The following is a 27,993-nucleotide window of genomic DNA, read 5'->3' as shown; positions in this document are numbered from 1 at the left end:
AAAACCACCTCGAATTACTGTGGAGCTGCTGTGGTGGTGCTGGAGAGAAAAAAAAGTCAAGCAGCATCGGAGGCAGGCAGATGACCGGAGCGCCTCAGTCCGCCCTTCCAGATGCAACAAGCATGGGGCGCCTCTGAAGCCACGCCGAGCGGATCACGGTGGCTCGAGGCGTGGACACCTTTTGCGGCCACTTTCACCTCACTTTTAGCGGATTTACGCCGAGCGACATGCCGTTCTTCAAGCGGCTGGTGGAGCCCCGGTCCATGTGCCGCGTCGAGAAGGGCGACGGGGAGGAGGCGGACGCGGGCTCGCCTTTCCACGACCTGCTGTCTGTCAGCCATGTGGCGCTGGCCCGGACCCTCCGCCAACTGTCCGACCTGGCCAAGCACGCTTGCTCGGTGTTCCACGAGCTGGAGGGCGACCTGGCCGCCACCGGCCACAGGCTCCGCGGGCTGCAGAGGAAGGTCGGACGACTCCAGGAGACTTGCTCCGAGCTGGACCCCAAACAGGAGGCAGTCCGTGAGTACACACCTTTTTTCTGCGCACCAACTAATTCACCTCGTTTATTTAGTTACTTTTTAGTGTGTTTAAGAAGTTGTCTTGAACACTTTACGTTTCACTTTTCTTGCGAATGAAATGAAAATCACCCAAACACTAAACGTCTGCATCAAAATTCGGTATCAATATCAAGTTTTTGCTCTAAATAGCACAGAATAATACACTCCAAGTACCAACATTATGACTCTATGAAAATACGTATATTAACAAAGTAGTTCCAAGCTATGCAATAATAAGAATAAAGAATTTATTTTATCATGACTTGACAGCAATATATGTATTCTGTGAAAAAAATTGAAAATATCTGGCCCTGCATGCCTTTAAATTTTGTAGACAAAAAAACAACAATCAATCAGAGTAAGAAAACCTGAAAGGTTGCACTTCTGTCAACAAGTCACCATGTTGTCCTTCTCATTCTGATCTTTTTCAAGTTGTGGTGGCTTCAAGTAAAATGCTTTTTGATAACACATAACCATGATGTGATCTACAAACTCTCAATGGATGATGTTTGAAGGTACAAATCCCATTTCTAAGTACTTTTTGCCTGTGACTTTTTGAAGAGGCGTGTCCGGGCAGCCTTCTCTTATTTGTCTCATTCATGCAAGTAAACAGGTTGAACTCTGCATGGCTGCCAGTTAAGAATTCATGACCCAGATAACACAGCATGTGGCCATGCCTGGCTCTTTTAAAACCAAGTGCCCACCCGCCCCCTCTTCCCATCAACCCCCACTCCACCCCGCTATGTTAAGGGAGAGTGTATTTATGTATTGTAAAGCCCACACGCACTCGGCAGCAGGAAGCACTTGGGCATCTCCTCGCTGTAGAAGACGCATAATACGCACCTGAAATTGCAGGAACTTGCTGGTCCCCAGTTATCCGGAAGTGGATATCCTTAATAACATGGCCGTGTCTCATCTGCATGACAATCGGTGTAAATGAGGGCACGGGGGTTGGGGGACTTTTCGAATCTCTTATTTGTCCATTTTGCTGATAAGGAAGGACATATTTGTCATAATGAATTGCTTCAATGATGATTATTTTTCTTCAGTAGGAAAATTAAACATGCAGCACCACCATGTGCCGATGCTGCGTTTGAGTCTGCTGGTAAATCGGAATTTTGTGTTAATCTATTTAATCTGTGTAATGATTGAATATGCTTGAAACGTGAGGGTCTCTATTTATAAAAATGCTTAGATTGTTCTCATGCATTCTCGTGAGGTGGCCGGCGGGCTCAAATGACAGACAGCACAACTTTTCACTGCAAAGGAACTTGAGGGAGGCGTCTGGCTAAAGTCCCATAAAGCACGTGTTTGGACAGAGTCGTGGACGGCGCGGCACGCTAGCCAGACGCCGTCCGTCCATCCAGCCGGCTCGGGTTTTAAGTTTTGTGGCTTTTCCCAAACTGAGCCCATGGCTGGCAGCTCAGCACATTCCTGTCCCAAAACTGAGCAGCTTCTCGCTCAGGCTGTAGAAATAGAGACGGGAAGGAAATATTTTTAACGTTCTGAAATGTCGTTAACGTGTTGTTAAAAAAAAACATAGACCAAAAATCAGAAAACAATCAGAATCATATCTTCCATAGATGAATAAGGGATAGTTGATGTGGTATGCGTTGGATCCCGGGCGTTGTCCAGCCATGGCAGAGGTCTCGTTCCCGGGCACGGCGCATTATGTAACCCTCCGCATCCATTTTTCCGCTGGCTTGAGCGAGCGTGCCGCTTCATTTAGCCCGCTGCGCAGTCGCGACGTTCCCGCCGCCTTTTCCGGGCCGGGATGACTCGGAAGAGGACTTTGACTCATCGTTTACGCTGCCCGGAAAAGCGCATTTGCCTCGTCTTGATTGATCGGGCCTGGCTGTTCGCGTGACTTAGAGTTGCTAGGCGAGGTTTGCACACCAGTCAGTGAAGGATACACTCATAATCACCGTTAGATGTTCGATGTGATGTGGTAGGGATTGGATCATAATCTTTTTTTTTCTGTAAAGCCACCATTTCCGTCATAGGACACTAAAAACGTGCAAAGTCTGCGGGCAGGCCCACGGGATATCTTGCGCCTTTTACGACATCCAACGAGCTCTTTCTGTTTCTCTTTCATTATGACGGGCATATTTCGACAGGTCCGGACAACCTGCCATTGATTTAGTGGCCCTGCTAATTATAGAGTAAGCCAACGTCTTTCAAAGGCTTGCCTCTCCCCCTCCCTGCGCTTCCCAGACATTGACTGGGCCCAGACAGCCTTGATACTGTTTTGTATTATTTCGCTGATGTCATCGGCGCTTCCTTTGGGGTTACACAAAACATTCTGACAGGGCAGCTTCTGTATTTGTTCTTGTTTTTGGTTTTCCCTGTCCGGATGATAAACGAGGGTTCGCCGTCTGTCCGAACTAAATCCCAGCGAGTTCTCGAAGGGTTTGCCACTGAACCTTTGATGTCAAGTCAAGCATTCCCAAAAGTCAGTGACCAGGAACCCCTTCTACTTGAAGGACTTTGCCCTCCACACGGGCTCCCAAAGTGGGGAGGAAGCGAGACTCTTCTCGCTTTCTGGGACAAGGTTGGAGATTTTAATTGCCCAGTGAGGAGGATTGGTCGGGAAATGTGTGAGCGATTACACTTAACATTCCTGCGGGGCAAGCACTCCTGAGATGGGCCCTGAACCCAAAATCCCTCAGAGAGTCCTTTTTGTATATTTTCGGCCGGCTAGGCTAACATTTGCGTTTTAAAGCAATCCGGGCCTCTCTGTGGGAATGCAGGTGGGAACAAAAGCCCACCTCCTGGTTCTTCTAAAGATGGAACAAAAAAAACAAACAAAAGCCAAACCAGTGTGGGACCAGAGAGTTAACCAAACCATCTTAGCCTTCAATTGACCTCAGGAGACGCCAAGAAATTCAAAGATGCTTTTGAAAAATCAATCGTGGGCGCTTGACTAACTCGGAAATTGATGTTAAATTCCAAAGAAAATGTGATTTGGTTGTAAAGTGTCCAGAATCTTAGCAACCAACAGCTGAAGCGGTGTAGAGGATGTGCGCCGTCCCAAACCAGCCTTGAAGCATTTTTTTTCTCCCCCATTCAAACTTTGCAGGTGCTTCGGATGCGAGATGATTGACGATGAAAGGTCTTTTTTTCTCGAAGGCGACCGGCCGATTCAGGTTGACATTCCAGTCCGATGGCAGTCTAAACACCTGCATGGCGAAGGCCGCAAGTTGACACTTCCTGTTGAATATGCCGGCTGGCATGTTTGCTCCCAACATGTTTTCCTGACACTCCTAAAAAGTCAAACACACAAAATGCCGATTGATTCCAGAACTCAAAAATGACACTCCTGCTCTTTATCTGTCAGTGACTCGCAATCATTATCTCCCACTTCCGCTTAATCTCTTGTGGTAGATATGCGAGTCATAATAATTTCCTCGGAAACACGTCCTCACCGCAGGTGTGCCCGGATGGCTACGGGGGGCCGGTGAGACAAAAACAACCAAAAGAGCCCACGCAAATTTTATTGCTCTCCTGCGCTGTCAATATTTCCCCAGGTTGCCACGGAAAAGAATTCGAGCGGGAGACATCATAGAGGCCGCGCTGGAGTTTAGCTTCGAGCTAGACGGGCGAGGCCACACACACAAACGCAGGATTTACAAAAAGCCGCCGCAGACAAAACGCTGAGCCGGCTGAGCGAACTTTAAGTTGAATACGAGGCTTCAGCTTTTAGTCTAAACGCTGTGCTGGAGGTTTTTCCGTTGCTTTGCTAGCAGAGCATCCAAAATGAAGCGTGAGCTGACATCGACTTGACAGTTTAATGACGAGGCCTCCTCCAACGCCGTTCGCCGCCCTGCCGACCTGGCGGCCATTCACCATCTTGTCAAAGGCCAAATCCGCTCTAATTGCAAGATGGAGGGCGTCCGTGTTTGCTCTTATGTGTTGTGAAGGGGAGGGGGCACGGGGCAGGAGGTCAGGGGTCAAGTCGTTTTGACCCCACCCCCACTTCTTTAAGACAAGCATGAAGATAGCTTCGTATATCTGGAGATAAAGATCCCATCCTGCCATAAAATAACTGCCAGTTTCTACTCAAGTTTGAAATGATTTCTGACACAAGTTTGGCTAAAATGATCTGGAACCAAAATGGCTGATGTCTTTTCAGGCAATAACTCTTGCCCAAAAAAATTCAAAGTGATTTGAGGTATGCGTGTGTAGTCTCCTGTGTTTGTGTTCCAACTTTATTTGGGGGTCTGCTCCTTAATTTTCCGGCCCCCGTGATGGTTGTTATCAGCCTCGTGTTCCTGCTCTTCCTCACTTGTCAGGCCAACGCTGGAGTGGGAGGCGAGGAGTGTTTACGCAGCCCCCCATACGCACGTTTGGGGGCTCGCTCTGCTTCTCGTCACCGCGGCGGGCCAACGGAAGCCTTTGAAGGCATCACCCGGCGTTTCACAAGTTTGACGACTCACCATAAAACACGCAAGTCTAAAAATCTGCCTCCAGAGCTTTGTGATATTTGGTGGGCTTGTCCATCATGCGCAGACCCATAAAAAAGTCGTTTTGACCTTTGCCAGGACTCCTTCAAGGATTTTGTCCAATTGCTATTAAATATTAACTTCATTTATGAGATGGTGATGATTTCCATGCATGAGGGGTTAATAAAAGTTGTGGATTAACCTGAGGTCAGCGTGAGAGGACGCCATTTGAGCTTGTTGTGTAGTCAAGCGCACGTGAGGCAGCGCCGGCCTTCACTCGGGCTTTTGTTACTTCCTTCCACCCTCCTCCTTCATCTTTTATTCGGCGGGCCCCCTCGGGCATGTTGGTTCCTTTTCTCTGACTGGCATGCGTGCTTTCGGGTCGCTCTTCTCTCTCTTTCTCTCTGTCGCTATCCCACTTCTTTTTTTTTTTTTTTCATTTTTGGGGATTCGGCCAAACCTGCTTGCGACACAAGCCCACTGGGGCGGGGAAAATAATGGCTGACCTGCTCGCTGTTATGTTTACCGGCTGGTTTGTCATTTAACTGAATCACTTTTGAGTTCATATTTGATGTGTTCCTTAAATGGGCAAAAATAATGCCTGCTGGGTTTTGGGGGAATGTGTAAAAATAGGCCAACATTTGAAAATTTCCCAGGTGTCCTGTCAAATGTTTACTTCTAGTTACTTGAATCGAACTGGTAAATCCACCAACGGGAAGATCTAGTTACCGGCGCAAAGGTCGCTCTCGGAGGGAACTTCCACGTCTGACACCCGATCATGGGACAAGACGTCTTATTGTTTCTTGTAGTACAGCTGGATGGATTGTCAAGTGGCTGCTGGACTTGTGTCTCGCTGCCACCAACAAAGTTCACAGCCTCAATTTTCCGCAGGGCCTTCGGGGATTATTCGCTTAGACTCTTTTGGCAGACTCACTAGAAGGGCTTTTTTTCTCCTCCATTTTATGACATCACGGCAAATCTTGTTGGTGTACTGAGAATTTTTGAGTGGTAACTTTTGAGGGTAGTAGTTTTCAGGATAAAACAGAAGAATATTGAATAAGCGATTTCAAGAGGGCTAAAAGCAAACGTCGTCTACTGGGACTGTTTACCCCGGAGCCAAGTACGGAATGAATCCTGTGGGACGGGAAGACGTTATTCCGGTAGAGTTCTGAAGAAGGCTTTGGGCTACTGTGAGAAGCGCAAGGGATCATGAGCAAAGAACAAAGGTGACTTCAATCCCGAACCGGGATTTGGATAATCCTTTGATGGCACAACACAAAGTGTATAACTCCTCTTCTCATGAAAAAGTTTTTTTCCCCGTAATCCCGAGCATTAGATCTGCACGATTGTTGTTTTTCTTTTCAGTTTTGGTTGCTGTGAAACCCGAGAGAGTTTGATCTTGTAAAAAGCTTTAAAAGGCAAATCATCTGTGGGAAATGTGCAGTTGCGTCACATAACTAATGAAAGGTCAATGCAACATTTAGTTTGAGGGGGGAAAAAAAGAAGCGTTCCCACCCTCTGGGAGGAAAGTACCTGAAGTTGCAGCCGAGCAGGCGGGGCCTCCATTTGTTGGCTCCAAGCCCACGCCTGGCTTTCATTACACTTTCATTTTCTACACACACAAATATGGCGAACCCCTCGAAGATTTACTCCCCAAAACAAAACTTGGACTTTGGCCAACATTTTCTTGAAAAAAAAAGTTATTTTCCAACCTTGGTTAAGATATGAGTTTCGGGTTTTATGGTGCGTCGTCAAAAGCTGCCGCCAGGCTCCGCTAACAAATGATTTTTTTTTTCCCAATTTAGCATTGCACATTCAGCTAGCATTTGTGCTTCAATTTTGGTAGTGTGTTCAATAAATCTAAAATCTCTTTGAAAGGACCACATATAAAGGATTTGCCTGGCAAATTTCATGATGCTCAGTCAAATTAGCTTTGGGGCAGTTACTATTTTTTTTATTTCAGCCAATGCTTGAGAGCAATCGCTAACGATTCCCACGGTACTGCTGGAGTGTAAGCAGATATCGCTAATGATTTCCACCATCATGCCAAAGCGTAGATTGCTTTGCCAGCGTCGGAAACAATTTCGACTCTCCTGCCAGAGCATAGCAAGACTTTGCTAATCATTTTTACTGTACGACCAGAATTTCCACTCAGTGTAACCAGATATCGAAATGAGGTCTCTCGCACTGCCAGAGCGCCGTACACGGTTTTGCCAAAGTTTAACCAGACAGCATAAAACTGAACAGAATTTTTTTCTCAACAAACATCATCCATTTTTAAAATTGAAATTTTACACACCCTGCCAATGTTCAGCCCATTGTTTCCTCGTTTCAAGACGCCTACTGCATAAATTCTTTGCCGCACTCCAAACGTCTGTCTACGGAGGAAACGTCGGACTCGAAAACCTTGGATTTCAACATGTGTGGTCTGCTTTCGTGTGGTTTCTCCGTCCATCCCGTTCTCGGCGCATTCTTTGTCTATTTAGTACGTGTCATTCCTGAAGGCTTTTTTTTGCTTGTAATCTGAGCAGCCAAGTCTGAATTTAGTCCTCCAGAGCCCTCTTAACGCTGGCAAATAGAGGCCCAAAAAAAAAAGTGGAATCAGCCAAAGGCAGACAGAGCCTAGCGGATTTCTTTGTGCCTGCCAGCTGGCTTCAACTTTGGCCGTTGGAAGTTTTTGTGCTTCTCATTTACCTCTCCATTTACGGGCACAAAGGCAAGGAGGTTGTCTCCTTCTCCTGTTTTCACCTTCAACCCAAAGTTCAATTTTACCTGCTGTAAGAGCGGGCGCTCTTTTCGCAGCGCAGTCACACTTGTAAAGGCGCTTTGAATGGTCGCTTGGAATTCTTCACAAGAACTTTTGTGTCTGGAGCGTTACCTCGGCAGCACTTTGTCCAAAAGAAGAAATGTCCCATTTGGCGGTGCCCTCTCATTTGAGTTCTTTGACTTTTCGAGAGTCCCGAGAGTGTGTCTCGTTTGTTCGTTTTATAGCCTCGTCGTTTGTACGCTGTCACGCTAAATGCCAAGGTGGCATCTCGACATAGATGAATTTCTGCTTGATATGACGCATAGCCTCAGGACAAAAACGAAACTAGGGCCCAAAATTGTTCCGTTTTATACAAGTGTTTGTGTACATTAGTTCTGACAAGAACAGGTTCAGTATGCGCACCGTTTTCAGGCAGCAAGGAGAATTCCTTAAAACAAAACACATGTGACTAAGTTCTAGTCGATCCGGGTTGTTTTTTTGCTACGTGTGAAACACGGCGTGCTCTGTTATTCCGGATTTAGGAGCGTTGTGAATACCCGAGCGCATACCAAGACGGATTACTCCGACCGATCGCCCCGGCAAAAGCAATTTCTCCGCCTTTGCTCAGGGTCTCGTCCTCGCGTGCGTGTGCGGATCTTTGGTCCGGAATCATCTCGCCGGTGCCGGCGCCATCTGTGACTCCGCAGATGGCTGCGCTGGTTAAAGTGGGCCACGCTCGAGCTCTCCGTCCCCCGTCCGGGATGGGACAATGGAGATTATGAGTGTCTGATCTCTTTGCATGGAAAACATCGGAGGGCCGGGGGGGGGAGGGGCCGTGTGGCATTTGGATCAGCACCACGGAGTCAACCAATCACAAGTCTTGACCTTTTCGGATGCTGAGTTGCAAAATCGAGTGCGTTCGTGATGCTTGATTCAAGTCGCTATTTTGCTTTCTTGCAAAATTCTCTCCCGAGGAATTTTCGGTTCAACCCGTTTGGCCGCTTCAACAACGGCACGCTTATAATTCGCCAGTGATGCACTCAAACGTGCACTGTTTGTTGAACGAAACGGACAAACGTCTCAACGTGTGCGATCCGAATCCACTGCGATTCAAACTCGTGGCGCAGGTTGACTTTTACGAGTTATGGCGTCATCTTTCCACTCATCCTCCCTTCGCTTTTCTTTCAACGGCCTCGACGTGGTCGGCGCGAATGCGAGACGTTGGCAAGGTGCCGAGGCGCTCGACGCTGGAGCTGATTTACCGCCACGGTTCATTCCTCCTTATCTGCGAAACACCTTGTAATTTACGACGACGCCTCATGAGGGAGGCCAACTGTCTTTTTTTGCTGCCAAATGGGAGACAGTCGCCAATAGGAATTTACTGGCAACAGCGTTAGGCTAATATGTTTGTCGCTTATAGATCATTCCAGAATTGCAGCATAATTTGTGAGTCGACATATTTGGAAAAATAGGAGAGTTCGCCGCCAGATAACGGGAAGCGCTCACAAATGGAGCGCCAATGGGCGAACACTCACACTTCTGTGACAGCATCTGGTCCAAATCACTGCATTAAAATACCTTGCGTGTGTATATTTTGACAAAGGGTCGCTACAGCGGGATTGGCACCCTTGACCTCGGGTCAGCGGCTCTTGCCAATCAGCAACAAAGCCCCTTGGTGGTGCGTCCAGTTACATAGATCTCACAGATGGAGAGCCAGAAAGCAGCTGCCTGTTTTGAAACGAGCATATTTGCACGCAACGTATTTGTCGCTTGCGGCCGTCCGTGCATGACATCATCGGAATGTTTCTATGGCATTTTTATTTTATTTTTTTAAACAATGTGTTTTTGCCAGTCTCCCGTACTGGAGATTTGAAAGTGGGGGAAAACACAATGTGGACTGATCATGGTGAATTTGTCCACATTGTCAGATTTTAATCGGAAATAAATGAAAATTTAAAAAAAAGTTCTCAATTTGATTCATCAACAAATTTTTAGAATATATGTCAGTTGCAGTCCAAATATAATAAGTGTTTCAAATTAGACAGTTTGTGTGTCACAATTTCATGTGTGTGCCTTGGCCACAAGAGGGCAGTATGATTTGTGTATGATTTAATACACAAAGAAGAATTTTACACTCAGCTAAGTAAACTACAGCAATATTTTTTTATGCCTGTGAGCACAAAATAGATGCTAGTTATGTTGGCCTGTCTATGAAGATTTGCACATGTATTAGCATTAAACTGGCAGATTTTTGTAAGTCGTGTAGTCTGGTTGATTGCATAAGATGTAGTTGTCTCTGTTTAATGTTTATGAGCAAAAGGGAGGCAAAACAGTTTCCAATTTTTCCCGATTATTGGTGTGGGTTTACCCTGCTTGAGAAACCGAAAGTACGTCATGACAGTCATGTTTACAACCGCGGCAATAAGCGATGCGGCTTTTGCACGTGGCCACCAAATGAAAGCATCCCCGCCCTCCTGAGAAAAACATAAAAGCGTGTTTGAAAATGTTATACTAGCCGGTAACATCTTGAAGAGATTATATACAAGCATCTGGACGTATAAAGTATGACGATGGCGGCGGAATGTTAACATCCGTGCGACAGTTGAGCACCTTTGATGTCCACGCTGGATTTACAGTCGCTCACTTGTGCACTTTTGCATAGAAGACACTTCATATTTATTTCAACAACCTTTTTGTAAAGAACTCCAGTCTCAGGACGCAGTGAAAAGTCAGCCCTGCCCAGAGTTAAACAGGAAGTGCTCAAAATCTGGTCTTCATTTCCAGCTTTGTTTCACTTGTTTACATTTCTGAGGTTGGTATCACCTCGCTAACGTTGGTCACGGTCCTCGACGCAGGTCGGCAAAAGATCGTAGCGATGTCGAGAAGGGGATCCGTTTGCCAAACAACCTCGGGGGTTTTGCTGTTGAAACATTCCGCCCGTGACCCCGAGATCCATCTGGACTTGGCACAACGGAGGAAATGCGAGGTGTGACGCCGCCGCGTTTCTTGTCGAACACAACGTGGCTAATGAGTGACAAGTGTAAATGACAAGCCGGCGGCACCTCATTTCCTCGCGTCAACAAAGTGATGTCTGCAGCAACATTACTCATTGTTCACAAATGCCGGTGAGGCAACGTGCCACTTAGAGGCACACAAACACAACGTGTCGCTCGATGACAGCCGGGCCACAACGTAAGCAGCAAAGCACGACAACACAATGTTGCACTTGTGCAGACTGAGCTATTATAATTGTGAGTGCTGAGGGGTGTGTCCTGTCCCGTAATAATGCCTGAGCATTAGCAGGTCAGACGGTCAGCTTGTTCCCCACACTTGATGTCATCCGATGCCCGGACATCTTTGGCGTATTAAATCCATATTGCCCGTGACTGTTGTTATTGCCGAGAATATGTGCCGCTCGCCGCGCGTCACCTGACCCCTTTAATCCGGGTCATCGCCCCTAATCTGCCTTGGCCGCTCCCGATGCTGTTCGGGGAAGACAAAAGCATGTGTGCAGTCGGGCCTCCTCGTTAATATTCAGCCGCAAGCCACGCCCACCCTGCTGACATCTGGGCGGCCGATGTCGCTGACCCAGAGTCGGCATTATTATTATGATGTGCACTTTGATTCCACACGCCCCACCGGTTTATTTTTGAGCGGTGCCATCACTCGGAAGTACAAACGTGTGGAAAGGTCAATGTAAAATATTTAGCGTATATTCTTTTGGCCATGATAAAAGACACTGGGCTTCATCTCCTGAAGCTCAAGGGAAGGCTGGAGGAAGACTTGATAAAAGCCAATTGAACCAGAGGGGTCGGGGGTCGCGCATAACTGGCTGTCAGTCTGGTGGTCTTTCAGAAGCCCCCTTTCAACCCTCCTCTGAATCTTTGGTGGTGCCGAATCACTTCAACTGACACTTTGTTCTTTGATGATGGAACAGAAAGCTGGCTTGATTTTGTTCATCCCGACTTTTGGAGGGATTTTGCCGCGCAAGGACGGACGGCGGTGTGAAGTTTTACACGTGACGCTCACGTGTGCTTTGTTGCAAGCAAATGTTACCATTAGAAAAACATTTGACACTCTCGGCCCCTTTCACACCGCCCGGCAAAAGCCGTCAATGTTTTCACTTTTGCCCCAATTTATTTCATTTTCAAACCTTTATTTAAAGTTTGCTGCTATGAAGTAAACATCACTGTTGTGTAGTTGGGGTAAATTTCTAACCTCATTTCACCGTACCAGGATCAAAGCATGAAGCTGAACCGCAGACACGCCCGCCCCCACCGCCCCCCGTTGTTTGAAAAGTAAGCACAACTGTTTTACACGTCACGCCGTCTAATGATGCGATCGCACCGTTGCCATGTCTCCGTGTGAAAGCGCACGCCGTGGCGTCGGCATCCCATAAACGCCATCAATTCACCAACAAATTGCGGGTGTAATCGCAGCCAGATTGTCATCACACTGATGCTACTTTCCTGACAACCTGTCTTGAGTTAACTCTCCCTGCTAGGTTGGAGGAGAGAAGCTTCCGGGCACACGGAAACTCCGGTCGGGGTTCCCAGACCGGACTTGGTAGTGGTTGTCTTCCACCCGGCTGTTTATTTAACAAATTATGTCCCTAAATGGGGAAGGCCAATGAAAATGGGGAGAGACAATGAAATCACTCCCCCTTTCCTCCGCCCTCACACAAAGCCGTGCAACGCCATTGGCCGGTAGACCACGCGCTTGTGTCCAATAACATCCTCCCTCCTCCCGAATGTGTTTTCATTTGAACCCAGATCATGACTTTTGAAATAACGTCTGTGTTTTTGTTGTGTAGTTTGCCTTTCATCCGCAGCAGCCAATCAGACACCGCCGTGTTATTTCCCGACAAGTTAACGGCACGTGAAATGTCTTACGTAACGCCAACGTATCAGTGAGAAAGAGAGCGATGACTCGACGGGCTCTCGGCCGAGCGTGTCCACTTCCCCGCTGAGGTATTTTCTTCTTGGAAGTTGCAGCGGTGCGTGAAACTTGAGAGTAGAGCAGGGGAAGGGGGGCTTGGGAGGGGGTCAAATGTCCTAATTGATTAACATAAGGCTCCTTGTTTGCCTTGTAACTTCATCTTGTTGAAGGCTTCTTTACAAGTTCAAAGTCGAGCAGAGAGAAATCCAGGGAGAGAACATTTCAAGCTTTTCCAGGATATTTCCCACTGTGGCTGTTGTGTGAAAGTTACCGACTTGAAAATGATCTTGTGTCGTTTTGCTGTTTGACAAATGCTCCATCCTTGGTTGTCAATTTTTGCTCAACACTTTCACGCTGCCTGTCCATGACAAAATGGGGGTCGACCTGTAAATCTCCACATTTAAGACACTTAGCAGCTGGCTGGTGATAGGAAATATGCTGTGCTGCTGTCTGAAACATATTTTGCTGTGCTCTGTGTGAAAGTCCCATATGAATAAAGACCTCTTCTGTTTCATGTCCGATGCAACAGTTTTGTTACTCTGCTGTGATTTGTGTGAAAGGCACAAGCCAATGACTGTCCATTTTGCCAAAACCTCTGCATGAAAGGGGCCAAAGGTGGGATGTTCTTGTTGTTTTATGTTTGATGCTGAGAGACTAATAAAGAAATTCCTTTTGGTGATCCCTCAGCCTTGAGCAGATGCCCCCTCGTTTAAAGCCCACCCAAGGCATTTCTTTTTTTCCCCTATGCCTGAAGGCACAGGGGGCGTGTCCCTAGTGGGAGAGCCAGGAGGGATGTCCATATATGGTCACAAAGCCCACCGATGATAGACAAAATGGTGTGAAACTCCCACAGGTGCTCCAAGCCGAGCAGGGCGATTCGTTTGTTATGACAGCGTCTCCCTAAAAACAGAGCCTCTGTTTAGCATGTGCGTGTTCAGACGGGAAATATATGGAAGCGTTTCCACTCGAGAGGCTCCAGAGCGGACCATAACAGCTCAGGGCCGTCCGTTTATTATCTCGCAGAAATGTGTTGGCGTTGTGATTTATTTGGGAAAAGTTGGCCACTGTGGGACTATCCTGGTGAGAAGGAGACATCTGCTCCAATTGGGGGAGTGTTGCTATGGTCGCCATACATTTAAAACTGTTAAAACACATTAAGTATTTTGTGATTCTCAGTTCTCCAAATTAGAAGCAAAGCGTGCGTGCTTCAAGCTGTTTATTTTTTTTAGCTTTATGCTAACATATGTGAAATGCCACGTTTGTCAGTGTCGTGCTGTTTTCTTAAGCCACTCCCTTTGACTTTAACGCTGATTTGTGGTACTATCCGTCTTTGCCGTTTATTTTTTCTCTGTCCTTTTAACACGGGAGCCACATTTCCCTCATTTGTTAAAACTCTCTTCTTGCCTGATTTTCGAAAAGAGAATATTTAAAGCTGATCCTTTTATTTTTACACTCGCCGTCTGTAAGCACGCATTTGGGAGTCGCGGGTGGCACCGCATTTCTTGACCTGGCATGGCAGCGCCACCCATCATTATGCCGACATTCCAGACTTGAGGAAGTCGTCGGGGGCGGGAGGAGCGAGGGCTTCGCTCCGACCGCGCGCGCTGTACTCGGACCACACGCGGGCCCGCAGGCCGACTCGTTCCGTTTTCCTGAGTTAGCTCCTCAGGGACTGAGGCAGAAACAGTCCAGAACGTGTCAGAGATTAGCAAAGGGTGACGATTTGGGCCTCGCTGCAGATAAGCTTTAACGGATGTTGCGATAAGCGAGCACTCCCAAACGGCATCTTGTCAGAGAGCCACGAAAAACTCAAATGGAAAAAAAAAACTTTGGGAAGCCTATCTGACCCCAAAAGATTCACCTTGTTGTCACGACTTGTTCCCATCCTGCCGTGGGATATTTTGCAGCTGAAGAAGACTTTCCCACAAGCGGGTCAGCGGCCGTGCCCCGGGCCCGACCGCGGTGCGTTTCATTTATAGCTGCTCCGCCTCTCGAGTTTGCCCGTTATTGTGTCTCTGCGAACCGCAACAGCGCCATCCCTCCCTCCCTCTCTCGCTCGCCGTCTGTATTTCTTCCTCTGGCTTTCACGCTCCGTCTGCTGGGCCGGCTGGCAAAAAGCAGAGGCAGACGTTTATACAAGGCGGCCTCCTGCCTCCGTCCACCTGAGCCACATTGTTGACTCGGGAGGTCAAATGTTTTTGTTGGGTTCCCTTTGCCAGGCCCGACTAGCAACCTCGCACCAATTCCAGGGGCCCTGATGAATGAGCTTCTCTTGAGTCAGGGGCAGAATTTTTTTTTTCCTTCTTCTTCTACCATGTCTGCAAACACGGCTTGCGTGGGCTCTATTGCAGCAGATGAAGCGCCTGTTTATTGCACCCCACCTGCTTAAATGGCCTCACCCTGCCTTCACCTGCAGCTTTGATGTGGCCGAAGAGGTGGGCGTCCTGACCTCCATCTAAAATGCGATGCTGGGAACTGGGAAAGGGGGCAGGGGGGGGGGGGGGTCTGACGCCATTGCAAAGCTGTAATCAAGCAGCGCTTTGCTTCCTGACCAGCTCAACACGAGCTACTTAATCACTTGCCTGACAAGTGCAGGAGTCAAGCGACTGATTGATTGTTGGCCGAGCGCCAAAGAATCGCATTCACTATTCTCATGGTTAGCCACTAAATGAACAAATCAGGAAACGTAACCGCCATTGTGAATTGGATTTGTTCACGTTATGAATGATTGTCATTTTTGGTTTGGCATGTTTGCTTTGGGAACACCTCGTGACGCTCCAGAAAAATGGTGTAACGCCTGTTTCGCCAGCTGCTTCATATTACAACACCGCGCTGCCCCTGCGGTGACTTTCCGTGGTGAAAACCTCAAGCTAGCCGCTCACTTTCTCTGCAACCGGTCACTTTTATTTCTGAGGTTCTGGTAAGCGCTACATGGAGACGTCAAATCTGTGTGACACGTTTGGAAACATTTCCTTTGTCAAGTGCACATTCCTTTCCTCGAGTGTGTGCAAGTGGGGATGTGTGTGTTTAATAGCGTTCTAAAACATTCATGCGGCTTTCGCTTTCACTCACAAACAAGAAGGCTCGGGGCGCAACAAGTGGAAACATATTTGGGTTGTGGTGGATTCGGTTATTACACAATAGTCAAGCGTGTGCGCGTGTGTGTGTTTGTGTGGGTGTGTGTCTAATTAATCTCCTCACACGTGCAGTAGTAACAGAATGAATCTGGGTGACGAAATGTAGCTGTCACAAAAAGTTTTATACAAGCAACAATGGGTGGGCCAATCACCATCTAACTCAAAAGGCAAGCTCCACCCATATTATATGACATACACACGCACGCAAACACACACTCACTGAGTTGATGATACAGTATGATGAGGAGCTGACTCAGTTTGGCTGTTAATGGCTCTCACCGCCGCATATTGCTCAAGCGTCGGACAGGAAACGAGTAAGTCTTGTAAACGGAGTGCCTCAGGGCTCATATATTGTCCCACTGCAGTACCAGATTTCATTAGCCTGGAGTCGTGTTCGCTGCTGACTTGGCAAGGGGGCTTGTGGACCGTTACGACCACCAATCAGCTCCTAAAGCTGCATGAAACCATTAGCATGACTTAACCCGCCCGACGGGCTCATAAATATCTGCACAAAGCCGTATACTCCACAGATGGTTGGGGGGGGGGGTACACGCCCTCTTTTATGCATCCTTACCACAAAAATCGGCAATCCGCGTGACATCACAGCGTCTAAGGCCGGGGGGGTCACCAACGTGGAAGACCCAAAAACCACACGAGTAGCCCGAGGGCCTGTTTTCTAAGAGATTGTGTGAAACAGTCAACAATGGAAGAGATTTGTTGAAATGAAGTGTTGTGGCACGATGTACAGTATAGATGGGTGTCTTGACCGGGTCGTCATCATCGGGTCGGCGGCTGTGGGCTCAGAGCGGATTAGCGGCTCGGCGGGGTATTATTGTTATTGTTCCGCCAGACTCTGCCACTCTTTGTGTTTCACTAATCAGACCTCCCAAAGACTTTCACTGCTGCACTCCGGGGGAAAAAAGAAAGATTTAAATCGCGATGAATATCTTAAATACTTAATCCGTCAGCACCTCGGCTCAATTCAGGTGAGTCATGCGGCGTCGTCATCTTCGATGCCGAGCGTCATCCGAAATTTGAATCTGGATAATTAAGCCGTTAAATCACTGTAACTGCAGTAAGTGTGGATGGGGGGGGGGGGGGGGCATCGACGTGACAAGAAGCGCTGGAGTCCAAAGACAGACTTCAATTTTGGCATAATTGCGTTGCGCAACTCTGTCATGATTTTTTTTTTTCCCATTGTGTTGTGTGCAAGTGTGTGTTTACGCTGAACGGGGCTTGTTTTTTTCCCAGGCCACCAGGCAAAAATTGTCGGTGTGTGACGGTGTCAGGAGGTTTGGCCTGGCTCCCGGCAGAGCAAATTACAAGGCTGAGGCACAGGCTTGCATCCCGCCTCCTCCTTCTGGCCTGAAGGTCTCACCACGTTATCCTTCTGACTGCCATGCAAATGAGGAGGAGGAGCCATGATTGGGTGATGGTGTCACAGTGCATCAAGATGCCAAATGATGGCAACAAAGCACTACTTTTGTCTGAATGAAACATGAAGTAAACAGTTTCCTTGCTTAAGTGGGCCACAAAAATAATATGACAGGTCAGGTCGGACCCTCAGGCCTTGAGTTTGGCACACTTTGACTGTATGTCAGGTGTTAAGCGCTCTAGAAAATAGATGTTACACGGATATTTGTCTTCTCATGGGAGGAGGCCGACATTGTTCCAATGCCGCAGACCACTCAGCTGGGCTTGTTGGAGAAAGCGGTCTCGAGGTCAACCAGATGATTGGGTGTGTTTTTATAGCCGCCTCCTCCATTTGGGGAGAGCAGCTGAGCATAAAAGCTGCTCGAAACCTTTCACAATGTCACGCTTTTAGCTCCATGTTGTGGTTTCAGTCAAAGTGGAAGTTAAGAGCACAGGCGCTCTTCTGCCTGTTGTGAAAACCACGCACACGCGGTCCTGGGCAAGGTCAAAAAGTCAAATCCCAGCAGGGAGGCCACCCTGCTCCGGGACAACAACAACGCAGGCAGCAGAAGGCTTGTCACGTGAGCTGTCATGTGACGAGCCTCAGTGCAAGAGTCCCGCTCAGACTTTGTTTGTTTGTCTGATTGCAGCTGTGTCGGACCTGGACGTGGAGAGCAAGCTGACGTGGCACTTCCGGGCTCCCTGGCACAAGCAGAGGAACCTCTTACGCCCGGCCACCCGGCCGCCATGCCTGCAAGAGATGCACAAGGATGCCAACCTCTGGCACCTGCATGCAGGTACTTTTCTAATACTCCAACAGCTAGCACATAATCTTTTCTGCTTTTCAAACATTTTTTTTCTCATTTTTTGGCTTTTAAATGTTTTTTTTTCCAATTTCTTTTATTTTATTTTTGTACTTGTTTTGTTATACTGTAGTACTCTGCCAGATATGTTTCATTATTTTCTCAGAATTTTTGTTTTTTAGTCTTATATTTTCAAAACTTATTCCCAAGTTTTTTCCCATTTTTATTTCATATTTTGACTCCCACTCGCTTGCAGACGGTCGGAGGCGGCGCTCGTCCAGCAGGGAGCGCCGAGTGACCATCTCTATCTCGGCCCTACCGCCAATGCCAATGTACCCATCCACACCCGCCGCCGCCAGGAAAGCCAGAAAGGGGGTGCGCTTGACGGCGGTGAGACAACAACCAAAACACGCACCACAAGCGCTGTGGGCTCTGTGGTAACAATTTGTGTCCACCGCCCTTCCCCTCTTTAAATTATTGTTTTTTTAGCTGTGTTAGTACGCCCTCTGCTGGCTGTAGAAAAACTGCACTGTTAGCAATTCATAGGTGCTTTGACTTACAAGTTTGATTTGCAACTCAAAACACTTCTTTTTTTTTTGTTTTATAAAAAACAAAACCTCTTCCTTTTTAAGTGGGTGTTGTCATATATGTTCATTGTCTTCATTTTGTTCTTTGTTTGTTTGTTTGTTTGTTTGTTTGTTTGTTTGTTTGTCCCTTTTTTTGTTGGTTGAATTCAGTACCCCAGCTCCCGTCCGCCTTCCCCCACTGAATGTTGCCACTTCTCCCCCTGGAACAGAAAGGTAACACAGAACACCCCCACCCCAGCCCAGCCCACCTTCCTCGCTGTCCTCTCACTTTCTTCTTTAAGACTTCCTCAACATCGTCATTCTCAATATGAACCCTTTCAAAATGTTAGGGAATTATTATTATTATTTTTTATTATTTTTGCACCGCACTGAATTTAACAGAGGTATAACCAATAAGAAAACAGAGAGAGAGCTCTGGTAAAAAACAAAAAACAAATAGGAAGAAATCTGACTGGATTTAATGTAGGCTTAGATTGAAACTTAATTTAGGTTAAACTAATTCATTCAAAACTAAATTGACTGAATTGTAAAAGATCATATTTAATCAATCTGACACAAACTTGGATAAAATAGTAGAAAAAATCCAGACAAAAAATTGTCAACTAAAAAACATAACAAATCTGAGACAAAGTGGATAAAAATATTACAAAAATAAATACAAATCATGCAAAAAATATCATTTGGTATGGTGGCACACGTTTGCCTGGATGTCTTGAGGAGACTACTGCTGGAAGTTCAGCACTTTAGTGGCACACGAAGGCATGCCGCCCACTTCCTGTCCTCTCTGCTGTGGCTGCTCTTCCTCCTCCTTCTTCGTTGTCGTCCAATCGACCGCAGTTGCTCCCTGTCTGACTTGTTTCCAGTCGGGAGAAGTTTCCAAGGAGATCTTTTGTTGAGTGTGGGGGTTTTGTCCTTTGTGCGCGGGTGTTGCCGGGAAGCACAAAAGAGGCAGCGCTGGCGTTGAAGTGCGGGGGGGTAGTGCTGGGGCGGCGGGGGTGGCGACAAGCGCGAAGCACCCGGTCGTGACCGGACGTCTCCAGGTAATGTGAGAGAAAAAGGTTTTGGATTGGCTGAACTGGGAAGGTGCCAGATGGGCACAGCGTGGCCAACATCTTCATATTTCCTTCTGATATTATGAGATTGTTACAATTTTTGCACGCCAGTCCACTTTTCTTAATGGTTTTGTGTTTGAAACTAATTTTTTGTCTAGTATTTTTCCAAAATATTTTCAGTATTTTTCTCTCCCTAATAAGAGTGTATTTCCTATTTGTGTATTTTTGTTGTACTTTTTTACTTAATTTGTCTTCCTATATTTGTACTTTTCATAGTATTTGAGTCCAATACTGTCTTTTTTTTTTCTAAATTTGTGTATTTTTAGAGTTTTGTTTTCCTCTATTTGTACTTTTCAGTGTTTGAGTCCAAAACTGTCTTTCTTTTTCTAAATTTGTGTATTTTTATTTAATCAATTTATTGTTTTTCAAATATTTTTAGTTAATATCTACTGATTTTCTTTCTTTCTGTATTTTCCCCCAAAGTTAAGTATTATCTACTAATCATTTTGCTAACATTTTTTTCCAGTTTTCTTCCAACATTTCTGTATTTTTTTAATATTCTTTTAATATTCTTTTCTAATCACAGCGTTGGAGTGAGAAATGTTTCAGGAGTAGCCTTTTGACATTTTGCATTGAGCTGAGTTGTGTGCGTGTGTGTGTGTGGGGGGGGGGGGCTGCAGATGGTGGCGAGACATCCCACAGCTGCATGTTGCCATGACAAATGAGGGCTTGCGGCATGTTGTTAGTGTCAACAAGGACATCTTACTCGCGTGTGTTCATCGTCCTGCAAATATGGGAACTCTCCTTTTCACACTTTTGACTCGTGCGATGGAGTTCTGAGCTTCCGCTGTCCTGCTCATGATTCTGATACTTGCATTTGCATGCTCGCAGTTGCCACCATTTTATTTAATTCACTGATGGCAACAAATCAGGAAAGTGACAAGCGTCTCTGTTGGCAGGCCTCCTCTGAGCCCGACTCGGCGTCTTTGGCGTCGCCCGGTCAGCGTTCCAAGCTGCTCCCCGTTCCCAACACACCGAGCACCTTGGACAAGCAGACCAATTGGTCGCGAGCGCTGCCGCTGCCTACTCCCGAGGAGAGGATGAAATGCCACTCGCAGGTGGTCGCCTCCTCTGTCGTCCCCATCAACGTCACCGGTGAATATGCTCCTGCATTCCCGTTATGCTTTTTTTGATTTTAACATTCCACCCTGGGCGTCTGTTTTGCTTCCTCAATTACAAACTTTCTATGTCTAAGTATCGGTAGCTGGTATCGGCAGTCTCGGCAATACTCGATGCGTCATAAACAAGGCCCAAATAACGTTGAAAAATAAAAATTAGCCCCTGATGTTTTTTAAGATCCCAAAAAGTCAACCACTTCAAGAAAGTTATGCATGCGTCTGCTTACCAGCGCTGCAAATTCCGCAGTTAAATATAATAATTGCGCCACGCGGACTGGCCACACAATACGTCTTCTGTAAAGGGCTCCCCCACCCGCCCTCCCCCAAAAACACTTGCACAATTAACTGCGGTAGCAGCGGATGAAGTGACGCGCAGTCGGCGCTTTTGTGCGAGCTCCAGAGTACTCGGGGTAGCGCTTTGTGGCACCACAAAGCGGCGTGGTGGCGTGACACCAATGCCGATTAGTTGTATCCAAGTTATTGACTCCCGCTTGCTCCAGCCTGAAAGAAGTGCTGTAGCGCTTAATCACATGATCGGCATCGTGACCAAAGTGGAAGGCAGCAAAACAACAAAAATAATGAAGTTGGGTCATTTGGAATTAAGCACGACAAATGGGCAAATGCTTATTTATCATTTGCACAATTTTTTTCCTGCTATGATTCACATGAATTTTAGAAAAAACACATTTTTTTGTCCTAATTTCTTGTTGCTCTTTTTTCATTTCCATAACTTTATGCATTCGTTTTTAGTCCATTTTTAGTTGCTTTTGTGAATGTTTTTTTTAAATGGTCTAATTATGATAATTCAGTAATCTGATATTTAATAATGATGACATTTAAATATTTTTCACATTTTTAACATTTTACTTTCATTGATATTTGTAATATGATTTAAAAACTATTTTCCTTTTTTAATTTTTAAGAATCACCTTAATATATTTCCAATTTATTTCTTGTTTGTTTTAAATGTCTTTTTTTTTTTTTTTTTCTTATCCATGCTTGCATTTTTTCCAAACAATTATGCATTTTCTACACTGCTTGTGGTCGTTAAGACGAAATTGGAACGTTCTATTAAAATGTATTGTTTACATGTTTGTGTTGATCCTGCCAGGAAGGCGCAAACAAAGCGCCATGTTTGCGCCGCACACTCCACATTTATTTAAGTTAAGTCGCAAATGACAGCGTGGGAGTGTAGCCCCCTCAACAAGGTCCCCTCACACGTCTCCTGCTCACCCACCCCCACCCTATGCAATCCCCCCGCCTCCCCTCTCTGGTTTTGCAGGCGTCGGCTTCGACAGAGACGCCAGTGTGCGCTGCTCGCTGGTGCACTCGCAGTCCCTGCTGCAGCGCAGGAAGAAGCTGAGGCGGCGCAGGACGGTGGCCGGCGTCCCCAGGCAGCTGCAGGATTTTGCGGCAGGTAAGCTAGCTCACTGAGAGATTGAATTTATTCATTATTTATTTCTTGTTATTTCATTCAATTTGTTAGCATTTATTTTAACTCAATTTACCGAGTTATTCATTTCCATCTCAGACTCGGACGACTCACCTGGCTCCCGCGAACGCAGCGTGATCGTCCACGCCAGCTTGGACAACGAGGAGCTGGCCAGCCACCTGCTCACCAGAGACTCGGGTTGCCAGACCGAGGAGTTCCTGATCTCGGGGGCGCCTTCCAGCAGGAGAATCCGTGCCCTGCGTGGCCACCAGGGGACGGCGCTGTGCCTCTCTCAGTCGGCGGGCGACATCGCCGCTCTTCGGGAGGGCGGCTCCGACGACGTGTTTGTTGCTCAGCTGCGGACGCGCAGTCTCCCCCGAGACGGCGGCCGGGCGAGAACGGACGACGAAGAGGATGAGGTGGAACTTTCTCCTTTCAACGGCGAGGAGGAGCTGATCCTGAAGGACGGGGAGGAAAGCGCCGAGGACCGGGACGGGTCGGAGCAGCTGTCGAGGATGCCCGAGAGGAGTTGGGCGGAGCGGGCGCGCTCGCAGCTGCCCCGCATGGCCGAGATGGGCAGCTGCGATATGTCGTCCAGCTCAGACACCTTCAGCAGTCCCGTGCACTCGGTGTCGGCAGCCAACGTTTTGGGGGGCCCTGTGGACCACAAGGACGAGCACCAGTCCTCCAGCGGGAACTGGAGCGGCAGTAGCTCCACGTGCCCCTCGCAGACCTCGGAGACCCTTGCCCCGGGGACGTCCCCGCTGGCCCGCTGCGACTCAGAGCTCTCCTTGAACGCCGGCGCCGTGGACCACCCCTGCTTCACGATGGATCCCTTCGCCGGGCTGCGGACTCAGAGGGCGGGCTCCTTCTCCTCCACGGCGATGGACATCTTAGAGGAAGCGGGCGCTCCCGGGGAGGGCGAATGGAACTACTCGCACTCGGACCCCGCTCGTCATCCGCATGACTTGAGCCCCGAGCCTAGCAGGGAGGCCGAGAGCAGTCTGGGCTGCCCGAGCTTCACCAGCATGGCCACGTGTGAGAGCAGCTTCTCCGACAAGCCGCCCTCGGAGAAAGCTGACACGGTGTCGCACTACTCGGAGGACACGGAAGGTTACTACACCTCCATGCACTTTGACTGCGGGCTGAAAGGCAGCAGGAGCTTCACGTACATCTACTCAGACCACGCGACCCTGGGGCGACGCTGCCTGTCTTTGAGGAAACCAAAAGCTAAACCTTGTCCGCCCAGGCGCAGCTCGTCGCTCCGGACGATACACGATGAGGGTGGCGTTGCGGTCCTCACGGAAGCCAAGCTGCCGCTGTCCAAGGAGAAAAACCTGCAGTTGGTCTTGTCCGCCTCATCAGGTGGAGAGCTTCCCGGTGTCTGGGGGGTGGACGATTCTTTGGAGCTGGACGATTTGGGTGTTTTCACCTCCAGGGATGCGCATTCCTTCAAAGGAGAGGGCGTGGTCCAGTCAGACTACGCGGACCTGTGGCTCCTGAACGACCTGAAATCCAGCGACCCATACCGCTCTTTATCTAACTCCAGTACAGCCACCGGCACCACGGTGGTGGAGTGCGTCAAGTCGCAGGACGGCGCAGAGTCGCAGGCATCCCAGTCGGGCTCTGGGGCCACCACGCCCTCGCTCACACCCGCCGAGGGTGAGGTCAAGCTGGCGGGCTTGGCCAGCCCCTCCAGCGGCTACTCTAGCCAGTCAGAGACTCCGACGTCTGCCTTACCCGCCGCTTTCTTCCCCGGCCCGCAGTCTCCTTCCTGCGCAAAGCGGAAACCCAAAGTTCCAGAAAGGAAATCCTCTCTCGCATCCAAGCAGGACCTGGACTTGCCCACCATCTCCTTAAGTGCCTTTCATTGCGACGAGAGGACGCCAATGCAAAATCATCATGAAAAGGCCGAGTCGGCCAAAGCTGAGATAGCGAACGGACCTTTCCTGACCATCACTCCCGCAGCGCTGCACGCCGTCCAGCTGCGCTCCATCCCAAAGGATTTGGACCCAAGTCCTCATGACGACAACTATTTCACAGTCAACTCCGACAGCGTCGCTGACCCCCAAGCCTCGTTAGATGATCTCCAGGTGGCGGGCTCTTCCAATGACGAGCTCGTCAATGGTGAAACCACCGCAGAGTCGTCGCCGCCGCCACCAGATGAGGAAATGGAGGAAGACGCAGAATCTTCCTTGCCGCCGCTTGACCAACATCTCTGCCCCTCGACGCCATGTCTGGATCACACGCCTGACGCCAGTCTGGGAAGTGAAAAAGAAAACCAAGATGCTGAGTCAGCATTAGACCAGGGAGAGGAATCTGCTGCTGAGGAGAACCTGAGCAAAAGTAAGGGAAGGAACTTGGTAAAATGCAATATTCTTCTCAAAAAATGAACGTGTACGTAGACGACCATATTTGTCTGAGATATGTTCAAACGTCATGTTGTTGGGCAGGCTCGGCAGCAGCGAGTGACAAGTCGTGCGCGGACGACAACGGAATCTTCCTGTCGCCCGCCAAAAGCCGAACCACCGACGACCTGTTCGCCGTCATCCACAGGTGAGTGAGCGCCTGCTCGCGACAGTCTGTTCTTCCTCCTGAACACAAAAAAGTTGTTGACTTTTCAGAAAAGTAGTCATATTGTTCCCAGAACAAAGTTGTAGTCTAATGCAATATTTTTGAGAGAGAAAGTTTTATTGAGAAGTTGGAAAAATTGCATCATATGTTTAACTGGAGGTTTTTTTTTCCAACTCAGGTCGAAAAGGAAAGTGTTAGGCAGGAAGGATTCCGGCGAGCTGTCTGCAAGGAACGGCCCGTCATCCTTAAACAACACACCGCCGCCCCCTAGTGGCAGCAGCCCCGCCAGCTCCCCGTGCCCTGCGAGCAGCTCACCCTCGTCGGCGCATTCGGGGCCTCAGAGGACACCCGGCGCCATCTACAGGAACGTCAAGAAGTCCAGCACCTCCAACGAGGAGTTCAAACTGCTTCTGCTCAAGAAGGGCAGCCGCTCCGAGTCCAGCTACCGCATGTCGGCCACCGAGATCCTCAAGAGTCCTGTGACTCCCAAAGGTCACCCGGCGGGAGAGGACGAGGCGCTGACAGAAACGGCTGAGGCGACGGCCAGGTCTCCAGATCCCGAGGGCTTCTTCTCGCCCAAATCCTGGGTGTCACCCCAATCCAGGTTGGGCCGCGCCAGGGTACCGCCGCCCGCCAACAGCAGCCGCTACGCCGCGCGTGCTCGCTTCTACTCGGCGCCCATGCAGGCCATCTCTGAGGGCGAGGCCGAAAACTCAGACGGCAGCCCCCACGACGACGAGCTGGCCACGCCGCGCCTGCGATTTGCCTGACGACACCCGTCTTCGTCTTCCTTCGCCGCACGTCATGTCCAAAACACGTCAGCTATTAAGAACAACAACTTGGAGGTGGGAAAGACTCATATTTTCATGAAAATAAATAAATAAATAATAATAATTTATGTAATTTTACAGAACATTTGGTTTTCCAGCAATATGTTTTCGAGAGAGTTTTACATAGTTTGAGGGGGATAGGTCAAATGTTTACGTTTGTTTCCCCCCCCAAAAAAAAGTCAAACGCATGAAAATATTTCAGAGGGGAGAAAATATTTTTAGGACAAAGACAAGACTTGTATGTTTTTAACTCAAAATCTTCCAGATAAAACTTTTGAGAACAATAGTTGTATTTTAGAGGGAAATAAAGTTCAATATATCGGGGGGGGGGGGAAAAGGAATTTTTTTGCCAAAATGGAACATTTTACAGAAATTAGTCGAATATTTTCATGCAAAACGTCAAATAGCAAAAAACATTATCTATGTATTTTTGGAGAAAGGGATTGACTGTTTTTTTATACACTAGCATAGTATACACTAAATCCTGAATATTTTCTTAGAAAACTATTTTAATACCCATGAAAATGACTATATTTTTTCCCTTTTGAAAATATTTGGCATTTTTCCTGAGAATTTACATCTTTTGGGGGTTAAAGTTACAGTACAAAAACAACTTAATGAACTAAATAAATTACAAATTCCAGTACTTTTTTTCTTACATAATCATTTTTCTTCTTGTGTCTGTAATTCTTGCCGGCATGCAGACATAAAAAATATTGAAAAATTATATGTATTCTGTGAATACATCACAAGTCAGACTGCTTGGCGCAAACCACTCATGAGATACTTTTAAATTAAGATTTTTTGTAACTACCACGGTAAAAGCAAAAAAATAAATAAAGTTGACGATATGTGCCATGGTGGAGAGCAGGTAGTTTTACGTGCGGAGAAGAAGAAAAAACGTGGGAGGTGTTGTAATGATGTTTAGCGGATCGACCTTTTTTTTTTTTTTTTCAAGAAAAAAAAAGTGTTTTGTTTGTGGTTTGGTTGACTTGGTGTGTTTTTTAAGAACGTTTGGAAAAGGTTGAGTAAGTATTACGCATGTCGGAACCAGGTTGGACACTAATTTTGTGACGCCCTTCGGTAACCCCCACCCAGGCCCTCCCCATCCCACACTTAAGCAATAAAAGCAAAGTCTATTTTATCCAGAGCTCTATTGTTTTATGAGATGACACATTGCAATAATAGACACTGACGGAAATCCTTTTTATTGTCCTAAAGAATAAGGAACTTTATGCCAATGTTGCCCCTTTGTACAATCCGCTTGGCCTTAAAACCCTCCACCCACTAACTTGTGTGTATATTAATGACACGTTATCATAGCGAAGATGCTAACAGGGTACACAAAGAATTTTATGTCATTCCATCTTATTGTTTTGTTTTAGCACTGATTAAGTGATTTTTGTGACCTTTGTTTATTAGTGTACTTCCTCGCTCGAACTAACGAGTATTGACGTGGTACCGGATCATTTCAGACTACAACGCTATCTTGTGGACGTAGTTAGATTTTGTACAAAACTGTAAATGAGATGAGCGTTGGGTGAATCGTGTACAAAAAAAGAATACAAAACGTGTTTACATGGACTCTAAAGTGTTGTACATTTCTGAGCTTTGGGAAAAAATGTCTTGTATTTATTTTGTTAGTAAACGACGTGATGGAGTTTAAACGTGTAGCCTACAAAAGGAGAAATAAATGTGACTGCTTGGAAAAACATCACCTTGCCTTTCATTGTCATGTCGATGCAACTTTAAATTCAACCGCTAGGGGGAGACTGGGAAATTCCTCGGATTAAAAGCCATTCAACGACTTGTACTTTTTAAATTGATTTATTTCCAAGGCCATATTTTTTTGGGGAAATATATGATCGAAGAAAAACATGTATTCTGGCGCTGACCGTTTCAGAGAACACATGTTAAAGGAGGAACAATAAATGAGATTTTGGGGGTGCAGGGACATGCAATCACACCAAAATCCGCCACCCGAGTGTTATGGAGGGGGGTGGACTCATTATAGTGCATTAAAGCACCTCCCCGTGGAACAATATAAGCACCCCCACCTCTCCCTGATGGGCCTTCAAGCCAAGCCTGAGGCTGCTGGAGACTGATAGGGACCTTGGGGGAATCCAACCCACCCCCACATCAAGACTGCATATTTGATGAGACAAAATAATATGGGGATATTTTTAGGAAATAAATTTGATATTTTTGTGGCTTAATAAAATAATTTGGAGAGCGCATTTTCAAGTTTTAGCTACAGGGTCATGTCGGAACAAGTCTAATATTTTGAAAAAAAATGATGTGTTT

At 47.3% G+C, this 27,993-nt stretch overlaps 1 protein-coding gene across 2 annotated transcripts; it reads left to right on the top strand.

Annotated features, from left to right (window-relative positions):
• Positions 1–8: 8 nt before the first annotated feature.
• On the top strand, positions 9–27,403 carry LOC133166899 (actin remodeling regulator NHS-like). 2 transcript variants are annotated; one of them, XM_061297288.1, is made up of 9 exons: positions 9–519; positions 17,884–18,030; positions 18,293–18,426; positions 18,774–18,836; positions 20,635–20,830; positions 22,136–22,270; positions 22,385–24,631; positions 24,739–24,841; positions 25,038–27,403. In XM_061297288.1, exons 1-9 carry the CDS (start codon positions 228–230, stop codon positions 25,627–25,629), a joined length of 3,909 nt encoding a protein of 1,302 aa, XP_061153272.1. In that variant the 5' UTR covers positions 9–227; the 3' UTR covers positions 25,630–27,403. The 2 variants fall into 2 exon arrangements, with proteins under 2 accessions (XP_061153272.1, XP_061153273.1); XM_061297289.1 differs by lacking the exon at positions 18,774–18,836.
• Positions 27,404–27,993: the final 590 nt, after the last annotated feature.

Source organism: Syngnathus typhle, linkage group LG14 (assembly GCF_033458585.1).
Source record: "Syngnathus typhle isolate RoL2023-S1 ecotype Sweden linkage group LG14, RoL_Styp_1.0, whole genome shotgun sequence".
NCBI lineage: Eukaryota > Metazoa > Chordata > Actinopteri > Syngnathiformes > Syngnathidae > Syngnathus > Syngnathus typhle.
Note: the sequence above shows the minus strand (reverse complement) of the source record. Positions and strands in the feature narration are given on the sequence as shown.

What these genes read in the sequence shown, in the direction of transcription:
- LOC133166899 (XM_061297288.1), top strand. Translation starts at nt 228, where the DNA reads ATGCCGTTCTTCAAGCGGCTGGTGGAGCCCCGGTCCATGTGCCGCGTC. An exon ending in CCCCAAACAGGAGGCAGTCC is followed by an intron (nt 520 to 17,883) that starts GTGAGTACACAC and finishes GTCTGATTGCAG; the next exon opens with CTGTGTCGGACCTGGACGTG. An exon ending in AGGGGGTGCGCTTGACGGCG is followed by an intron (nt 18,427 to 18,773) that starts GTGAGACAACAA and finishes GGTTGAATTCAG; the next exon opens with TACCCCAGCTCCCGTCCGCC.